The sequence below is a fragment of the Choloepus didactylus genome, chromosome 25, assembly GCF_015220235.1.
Source record: "Choloepus didactylus isolate mChoDid1 chromosome 25, mChoDid1.pri, whole genome shotgun sequence".
NCBI classification, from domain to species: domain Eukaryota; kingdom Metazoa; phylum Chordata; class Mammalia; order Pilosa; family Megalonychidae; genus Choloepus; species Choloepus didactylus.
Window position 1 is genome coordinate 2,672,767 of NC_051331.1, and position 9,962 is coordinate 2,682,728.

The 9,962-nt window shown below is 50.3% G+C and overlaps 1 protein-coding gene across 11 annotated transcripts in view; it reads left to right on the forward strand.

Moving 5' to 3' along the window:
• EPS15L1 (epidermal growth factor receptor pathway substrate 15 like 1) overlaps window positions 1-9,962 on the forward strand; it is an 87,477-nt gene that overhangs the window by 22,434 nt on the left and 55,081 nt on the right. For all 11 annotated transcript variants that reach the window (XR_005214169.1, XR_005214168.1, XM_037818222.1 and 8 more), the window contains 2 exons: window positions 1,109-1,234; window positions 4,427-4,486. Coding sequence is in view for 9 of the 11 variants with exons in the window: in XM_037818222.1 (XP_037674150.1) it covers window positions 1,109-1,234; window positions 4,427-4,486 (186 nt within the window). In the remaining 2 variants the exon portion in view is untranslated. The remainder of the gene's footprint in view (window positions 1-1,108; window positions 1,235-4,426; window positions 4,487-9,962) is intronic.

Below are 9,962 nucleotides of genomic sequence, written 5' to 3' on the forward strand. Positions count from 1 at the left end.
TTGGGCACTTTGCCATGGGGTCCTGGCACTTAGCCTGGTGACAGGTGCATGTTTTGAAAGAGAGGTGCTTTGCCGTGAGACGTGGTGCCAACGGAACAATCTCACGGGGACGGCTGGTGGCTGTGGCACCTGTGGGGCTTTGGTGAGGGGCCTAGGAATGCGGGAGCCAGCTTAAAAGAGGGGGTTCATCTTCATCTTCCATTCTTACAGAGAGTAAAACAAAACTGGAATGTCAGTGCTCTTTGCATGTGTGAGAACCCAGGCTTTTGGACACCTTTGAGTAAGCGAGTCCTATGTTTCGGGGTGGGAAAGCGCTCACAATCCCATTTCTGTCCTCGAGGCCGTCTCCTCGGTGCTCCTGCTGGCTCCGGCACCTGGCCGCTGTGCACAGACACAGCGTAGCCTCAGCTTTCTCTTAGGACCTCTGGGAGCTCTGAGTCTCTGGTGGTGGCCAGGAGAGGCTGCCCAGACCCCCTCACTCCCAGCACCTGGTGCTTTGCTGCAGTTTGTATTTCAGGACGGCAGTGGCCACCTCTGCATCGTAAAAGCTTCTGGCACCTTCACTCTGTCCCTGTGGAGCTACTTGTTTTTTATTGTTGGACCCAGAGGACTTCTTGTGCTTCAACTTGCTTTTGGTCCTCAGTTGCTAAATTCCCTGGTTTATGTTTCTACTTAGTTCTCTAGCACTTTGAGTTGTGTCTCTACTTATGCATGGTCTGAGCTCTTTGCTCTAAGAACTGAGATGGGTTCACACGTCGGCCTTCTTGTCTTGGCAGGTTTCTTGGACGCAGGTAGCAGAACCTTCTCACTGAAAAGGCAGCCTAGCGTTAGGCCCCGCTCCACGTGGGTGGAGGTTGTGGCGGCAGGCGAGGCAGGGCCGGGCCCTCTCTCGCACTCTCGCTCCCTCTCGTTCACCTTGGCCACGGGGTCACCAGGGTTGTTTCCTCCCGGGTCTTGGCTCCCTGCTGGAGCCCGCGTGGCTGCCACTGTCGCCGGCCCTGGCTTTCGGGGCGAGGGAAAGTTCACCCCAGCGCCGTTGCCGTGCAGCATCGGGTCGGAACTCAGTTTAGTGTCTTTCTTCTTACTCTGACTATTTCTTTCCAACTAGGTGGAAGAAAAAGCAAAATTTGATGGGATATTTGAAAGCCTTTTACCCATAAATGGTTTGCTCTCCGGAGACAAAGTCAAGCCAGTCCTGATGAACTCAAAGCTGCCTCTCGACGTCCTGGGCAGGGTGAGTGACCCCGACCTGTGGGCCTGGTTGTCACCTTCCGTCCACCTCAGGGACCCTCTCAGAGCTCCTGCTGTGGGTAGGACCCTGCCCCGTGAAGGGGCTTCCCGAGAGGTCTCTCAAGGCCTGGGTGTGGGCTGCCCTGGGGGGGCTGTCCTGGGGAGGCTCCGGCCTGCCCGCCAGCCTGCAGGGAGGGAGCCGGTGTCAAGCTCAGAGGTCCGGGCAGAGCAGGGACCTGAACCCCGTCTCTGCAAACCCAGGCCGGGTTCTTCGCCTCGCCGTCGCGCTCAGTGTGAGTGTGCAAGTGGATGGCGGTGTTTCTGTTTCTTTCATGGTTTTAATTGAATTTTTTCTGCCTATCAAGCTTACAGTAAAGGTACTTTCAGCTGAGCATTTAGGAACAGTTTATGCATTTCCTTTTCTGAAGAGAGCCTTCTGTTTTGTTTCCATTAAATGCAGGCTCTTTTGCCAGAGCATTCTGTCCTGTCTTTCCCCCTGTAACGGAGGTGTGTGCCCTGGTCCCGTGTGTTCAGCTCCGTGTGTCTTCTCTGTGTGCGGGTCTCTTGCTCTGGGTTTGGCGGTGACGGTTGATGGCATCTGTCTGGGGGGGGTGTTGTCTTGGGGCAGGCGGACATTCCAGCCCCAGCGTGGGAGGCCTGAGCCTGACTCCTGCTGTCCTGGGGCCCGGCTGGTGACCTTGGGCGGAACCTTGGCGAAAGGTGCGGTCAGGCCCCCTCTGCTTCCCCGAGAGGACCCGGGTTTATGCCCTTTGTGACCTGCAGGTACCTTTGTGGACGCTGAACCCTTTTGGGGGTACCTGAGGGGAGGAAGTGAGGCAGCTAAGGAAGGGGATCTCCCAAATTCCTTCCTCCTCTTGACCAGGGCGTGGTGTAGACGGAGCCCTGGGATGTGGCTCCACCCAATCATCGCCACCTTTACAAGGCGTGTAGACACAGGAGGAGGTGTTGGCCGTCCCTGCGCAGGGCTGGCCTTCACCCGCAGTGTCTGCAAATACCTGGCAATGAGGTGTGCAAAGGCAGGCTGCTGGGGAGCCCGGGCAGGGCAGCCGGAGCAGACTGACTGTGGCAGAGTGTGCTTGGTCACAGGGGGCTGTGGTGGTGAGGGGCTCTGCAGATCTGCCTGGCACCAGCCCTTGTAGCCCATGGTCACTTCTCACCTGTCCCTGCCTCTGTCCCTCCACCTATCCGTATGTCCACCTGTGTACGCACGTCCCACATGTCTCTGCACCTGTAAATCTGGGCACCTGTCTGCCTGTCCACCTGTGCACATGTCCACCTCTCCACCGTGCACCTGTCTACCTGAGCACCTGTCCACTTCCCCACTGTGCACCTGTCTACCATGCACCTGTCCACCCCTCCACAGTGCACCTGTCCACCCCTCCACCATGTACCTGTCTACCGTGCACCTGTCCACCTCTCCACTGTGCACCTGTCCACCATGTACCTGTTCACCCAAGACTCATACACCTCTCCACTGTGTACCTGTCTTCCTCTCTTACCTGTGCACCTGTCCACCTGAACATTTGTGCACCCCTCCACCATTCACCTGTCCACCATGCACCTGTCCACTATACACCTGTCCACCCCTCCACTGTGCACCTGTCTACCATGCACCCGTCCACCCAAGTACTTGTTCACCTCTCCACCATACACCTGTCTACCCAAGCACCTGTCCACCTTTTTACTGTGTACCTATCCATCCATCCACCGTGCACCTGTCCCTTGTCCACCCATGCACCTGTCCACCCTCTTGTGCACATACCTGCACGTATCCAGATGTCCAGTAAGCCTCTTCCAGAGCCCACTTTGTGCCAGACCCTGTGCTGAGCCCTGGGGGCACGTGGAAGCAAGCTGCGATTTGTTCCCACCCTCAAGGGTCAAACGTACCTGTAAAGGTTATCAGTCTGAAGTTTACCATCTGGAGGCTTGATGGGTCAGGAGCTGTTCTGGAGCTCTCCACACACGCATTGGCTCCCTGCCACCACCCTGTGAGGTGTGGACAAGGACACGGGGGCCTTGCAAGCAGGCAGGACGTTGCCTGGGTGGTCTGGCGAGCAGGGGCGGAGAGGGGTGAGAGTGCAGGCTGATTTTGCTCCTTGGGGTCCCTCACTCTGCTGACCCCAGAGGGGAAGGCGCCTGACCCACCCAGACCTGCCTGGGCAGGAGCAGACCAGTCAGGGCCCTCAGGGTGGCACCCCAGGGACGCCCTCCAGGGTGAGGCTGGCGGGTGGCTGAGTGCGGGAAGCAGAGGCCCAGGGGCTGGAGCAGCCTGGCCAGCCGGGGCACATGGGACAGCGTCTGGAGACGGCCGGGGGGGATGGTGCCGGCATCAGGGAGAGGGTGGAGGCCGGGAGTGCTCAGGACGGCCCTGCCCCAGAGAACAGTCCCGGCCCTACACCCACCAGGCTGAGGCAGGAAGCCCTGGGCAGGAGGGTGGGCTGGGGGCAGGGGGCCCGGCCGCGTCCTGCCCCCCAGCTCTCCTGCTGGTTCTCTGGGAAAGTCACTCTTCGGCGCCTTGGCCAGGAGAAAAGCACCCAGCACCTGCACCCCCAGTGGCAAACGTGTGCCCAAGAGGCCTGCGAGCAGCCAGGGTTCCCAGACGCTGGGGGGCTCACACCACTGGGTCCCAGGGCTTTGCAGCTGCCCGGGGCGGGGAGGGCAGCTGGGCTAAAGTGCGAGCAAGTGGGGGGTGTGTGGAGATCATGGAGGGGCCCCCGCGTCTGGTGCAGCCCAGGGCCCCGTTGAGTCAGGCGGTGGGCCTGGAAGCCAGTGCTAAGCCTCCCCCGTGTCGAGACCAGCACCTGCCCGCCCCGTCCTTGGGGTGCCTGTAGCCCTGACCTGGAGGCAATGGCCAGGCCCCTGGAGAGCTGGGGCAGGCTCGTGAGGGGTGCAGCAGCTGGGCCGAAATGAGAGCCGCCCCCTCCATGTCTGATTTCTGTGTGGGAAATAAAGAAGTCAGGGTGGCCTACGGGGTGGCCTTGGTCGTGAGTAAAACCATGTGCATCCGTCAAAGAAAGTGAACGTTAACGTGGCACGTCCTGGGGGGCCTCTGCGATGGGCTGCGGTGCTTTCCTGACGGTGGTTTCCCTGGGCACCCGGTGCTGCTCTGTGCTGCACCCGTGGTCCCCTGGGCCTGTGCCCGCTGTCCCTGTAACCCTTGCCATCTCGCCTGCAGGTCTGGGACCTCAGCGACATTGACAGGGACGGACAGCTGGACCGGGACGAGTTTGCCGTGGTAGGTCACACCTGGGGGCGGCTCGGGGTCTGGGCACGGGCCCTCCATTTACTCGTTCCACGGCGTCCTCCGGGACTGGGAGAAAAGTGGCAGTGGGACCGAGAACTCTTTTGCATCCCCTGACTGGTTTTTCCCTTTTCAAAAAAATTTATTTTATTATTTTAAAAAACAGTTTACTTCTAGTAGTGGTAAAGTAAATGTCACATGAAACCCTTTTCACCATTTCGAGTGGACAGTTGTTTGCTGACTGGCTGTGTGACCTTCACCACTATTTCCCAATGGCTTTCCTCATCCCAAATCCAAACGCCGCCTCATTTAGCAAGAACTCGGCCGTCCCCCTCCTGCCTCCCCTGCTTACCACTCTTCTGCTTTCTGTCTTCATGAATTTGCTTCTTCTCAGTATTTGACATAAGTGAAATCAGCTGTTCACCTGTTTGTGTCTGGCCTCTCATTGCGGTGTGGTGTCCTCCTGGTTCCTCCAGGTGGGAGTGTGGGCCGACGCTGCCACCTTTCACGGCTGGAAAACGTTCCGGCACGTGTGTATTACACATTTTGTTTTCCTGTCATCTGTTGATGGACACGTGGGTTTGAGTTGCGTTTTGGCTCTTGCGAGTTAACGCTGACCCCACGATGAACGTTGGTTTGCGAGTGTCTGTCTGAGCCCTGTTTTCCATGGTTTGGGTTCATGCCTGGGAGTGGAATTTCCATGCGTATGGTAGGTAATTCTGTTTCGCTTTCTGCCGGCTGGCCCATGTTTTGGTTGGGCTCCCCACTAGCAGCACTCGAGATTCCTGTTTCTTTGCCAGCCCTTGTTATTTTCCGTTTATTAACAATAGCCATCCCAGTGGGTGTGAAGTGGTCATTTTAATTTGCATTTCACTGATGGCTAATGCTGTGGAGGGTGTTTTCAAATACTTATTGGCCTTTGGAGAAATGTCTATTCAAATCCTTGGGCCACTTTTTTAAAAAGCAGTTTTATTGAGATACATTCATAAACTATACAGTCATCCACAGTGGACAGTCATTTGTTCACAGTATCATCACGTAGTCATGCGTTCATCACAATCATCCCTTGAACATATTCATTACTCCAAAAAAATTAAAATAAAAAAGTAAAAGTAAAACTAAAAATGAACACACAAAACATCCCATACTCCCATTCACTCATATTATTTGAGGTTTTCACAATTACCCATTCACACCATGTAAGCTACATAGTCCTACAATCGTCTTCAAGAATCAAGGCTATTAGGTTGCAGATCGGCAGTTTCAGGTATTTCCTTCTAGCTATTCCAATACACTAAAACCTAAAAATGATACCTATATAGTGTGTGAGAATATCCTCCAGAGTGACCTCTCGACTCCATTTGAAATCTCTCAGCCACTGAAGCTGTATTTCGTTTCATCTCGCATCCCCCTTTTGGTCAAGAAGATGTTCTCAATCCCACGATGTCAGGTCCTCAATCCCACGATGTTAGGTCCAGATTCATCCCTGGGAGTCATGCTCTGCGTTGCCAGGGAGATTTACACCCCTGGGAGTCAGGTCCCATGTAGCAGGGAGGGCAGTGAGTTCACCTGCCGAGGTGGCTTAGCTATAGAGAGAGAGGCCACATCTGAGCAACAAAGAGGCACTCAGGGGGAGACTCTTAGGCACAATTATGAGCAGGTTTAGCCTCTCTTCTGCAGTAAGGAGCTTCACAAGGGCAAACCCCAAGATCGAGGGCTCGGCCTACTGAACTATCAGTCCTCAGTGTTTGTGAGAACATCAGCAACAACCCAGGTGGGACGTCCAACACTTCTGTACTTCTCCCTAGTTCCTCGGGAGCCTTGGGCCATTTTTAATTGAGTTTGTCTTTCTGTTGTAGAGTTGTCGGAGTTCTTTATACCTGCTGGATATTAAACTCTTCTCAGATATGTAGTCTCCAAATATTCTCTCCTAATTCTGTCAGTTGTTTTTTTTACTTTCCTGATAATGTCCTTTGATACGTAAAACTTTCTAATTTTGATGAAGTCCCATTTATCTAGTTTTTCTTTAGTTGCTTGTGCTTTTGGTGCAAAGCCTAAGAAACCGTCATATATCCCTATGTTTTCTTTTAGGAGTTCAGTAGATTTAGCTCTTTGTTTAGGTCTTCGATCCATTTTGAATTAACTTTTGTATATGGTGAGAGGCCGGTCTCCAGATTCCTTCTTTTGCGTGTGGGTTTCTGGTCATCCAGCAGCGCTTCTGGAGACTCTTCCTTCTCCACTGACCAGGCCTGGCTCCCTTGTGGAAAATCAACTGGCCACAGACGTGCGGATTTATCTCTGGACTCTTAGTTCTACTCCTTTGGTCTCCATGTCAGTCCTGATGCCAGCCCCACACTTGCCGAATTCTTGTAGCGGTGAATTAAGGTTTGAAATCAGGAAGTGTGAGTCCCCCAATTCTGTGCTTCTTTTTCAAGGTTGTTTTGGCTTTTCAGAGCCCCTTGCAATTCCATCTGAATTTAAGGATCAGCTTTTCCATTTCTGCAAAAAAGTCTGCTGGAATTTTGATGGGAACGGCGTTGAATTTCTAGATTGCTTTGGGCAGAGGCAGTACAGACAGCCAACAACATTGTGACTTCTGATCCATGAACACGGGACAGCTTCCCATTATTTAGGTCTTCCTTAATTTCTTTCAGCAATGTTTTGTAGTTTTCAGCATTCAAGTCTTTTACCTCCTTGGTTAAATTTATTCCAAGGTATGCTGTTCTTTTAGATGCTATTATAAATGGAATTATTTTCTTGATTTCCTTTTCAGATTGCTCTTTACTGGTGTGTGGGAACCCAGTGACTTCTGCATATTTACCTTGAATCTGCAATTTTGCTGAACTCATTTATTAGTTCAAGTGGCCTAGTTGTGGATTCTTTGGGATTTTCTATATGTAGAATCATGTCATCTGCAAAGAGGGGTAATTTGACTTAATCCTTTCCAGTCTGGATGTGTTTTATTTCTTTCTCTTGCCTAATTCCTCTGGCTAGACCTTCCAGCACATTGTTGACTGTCTTCTTCCTGATCTTAGGGGAAGCTTTCAGCGTTTCACCGAGTATGATATCTGTTGTGGGTTTTCATAAATATCCATTATAATGTTGAACACGTTCCCTTCTAGTCTTAGTTTTCTGAGTGTTTCTATCATGAAGGATGTTGATGTTGTCAGATGCCTTTTCTGCATCAGGTAGGATGACCGTGAAGTGTTTTCCTTCCTTCTGTTAATGTGGTGTGCTACGTTGATATTCTTGTCGAACCATCCTTACATTCCTGGATTAAATCCCACTGGGTCGTGGTGTGTAATTCTTTTACTGTACCATTGGATTTGGTTTACCAGTACTTTGTCAAGAATTTTTGCATCTGTATTCATAGGGGATATTGGTTGGTAATTTTCTTTCTTGTGCCATCTTTATCTGGCTTTGGTGTCAGGGTAATGCTGGCTTCATAGAAGGGGTTGGGAAGTGCTCCGTCCTCTTTCGTTTTTGGAAGAGTTTTGGAAGGATTGATGTTAAATCTTCTTTAAATATTTGGTAGAATTCAGCAGTGAAGCCATTTGCTTCTAGACTTTTCTTTTTTGGGAGGTTCTTGATTACTGATTCAATCTCTTGTTAGAGGTCTGCTGAGATGTTCTCTTTCTTCTTGAGTCAGATGAGGTAGTTCGTATGTTTCCAAGAATTTGTCCATTTCATCTAGGTTTTCTAATTTGTTGGCATGTAAGTGTTCATGATACCCTCCTATAATCCTATTTATTTCTAGAAGGTCAGTGGTAATGTCCCAATTTTCTTCCCCGATTTTAGTTTATTGTGTCCTCTCTCTCCTTTTCTTTGTCAGTCAGGCTAAAGGTTTGTTGATTTTATTGGTCTTTTCGAGAAACCAACATTTTGTTTTGTAGATTCGCTCTGTTGTTTTTCTGTTTCCTGTTTCGTTTATCTCTGTCCTAATCGTCACTGTTTCTTTCTTTCTACTAACTTTGGGTTTAGTTTTCTCTTGTTTTGGTGCTTTGGATGTGAAGTTAGGTTGTTGATATGTGAGCGTTCTTTTTTAATGTGGACATTTAGGGCTATAAATTTCCCTCTGAGCACTGCCTTTGCTGTATCCCACAAGTTTTGGTAGGTTGTGTTTTCATTTTCATTGTCTCAAGATATTTCCCAGTTTCCCTTGTGACTTCTTTGTCCCATTGGTTGTTTCATATGTTGTTTGATTTTCCCGTATTTGTAAATTTTCCAGTTTTCCTTCTGTTGTTGATTTCTAGCTTTATTGCATTGTGGTCCAAGAAGATACTTTGTATGATTTCAGTATTTTTAAACTTATTACGGTTTGATTGGTGGCCTAACATATGGTCTGTCCTGGAAGATGCCCTTGAGAAGAATGTGTCCCCTGCTCTTTTGGGGTGGGGTTCCATGTATGCCTCTTGTTCTAGTTTGCTAATGCTGCAGAATGCAAAATACCAGAAATGGATAGGCTTTTATAAAACGGGGGTTTATTTCACTACACAGTTACAGTCTTAAGGCCACAAAGCGTCCAAGGTAACACTTCAGCAATCGGGTACCTTCGCCGGAGGATGGCCAATGGCATCCGGAAAACCTCTGCTAGCTAGGAAGGCAGCTGGCGTCTGCTCCAAAGCCCTGGCCTCAAAACGGCTTTCTCCCAGGACGTTCCTCTCTAGCAAGCTTGCTTCTCTTCAAAACATCACTCCCAGCTGCACTCAGTTTCCTCTCCTTGAGCCAGCTCATTTATATGGCTCCACTGATCAAGGCCCACCCCAAATGGGTGGGGCCATGCCTCCAGGGAAATATCCCATCAGTTATCGTCCACAGTTGGGTGGGGCACATTTCCATGCAAACAACCTAATTCAAACGTTCCAACTTAATCTCCACTATTATGTCTGCTCCACAAGATTGCACCAAAGAATATGGCTTTTTCTGGGGGACATAATACATTCAAACCGGCACACCTCTTGTTGGGGTGGGGTTCCGTGTATGCCCATTGGGTCTGGCATAATTAGATGCTCTATCAGTTATCGAAAGTGGTGTGCTGAAGTGTCCAACTATTGTTGGATCTAGTTCTCTCTTCCGTTCTGTCCATTTTTGCTTCATGTACTTTGGGGCTCTGTTCTGAGGTGCATATATGTTTATAATTCTTCTTGCCACATTGAACCTTTTATCAACGTATAATGTCTTTCTTTGTCTCCTATAATCTTTTTTGACTTCTACTCTCCTTTGTCTGACAATAGTACAGTCAGTCTGGCTCACTTTTGATTATCGTTTGCATGGAATCTCTTTTTCCACCATTTTCCTTTTGACCTCTTTGTGTCTTTGTACCTATGATGAGTTCCTTGTAAACAGCAGAGAGAAGGAACATGCGTTTTCATCCAGTCTGCCTTATAATAGGGGACTTTAATCCATTGGCATTTAAGGTAGTAACTGAGAACGGAGGATTTACTTCTGCCATTTGGCTGTTTTTTCTATG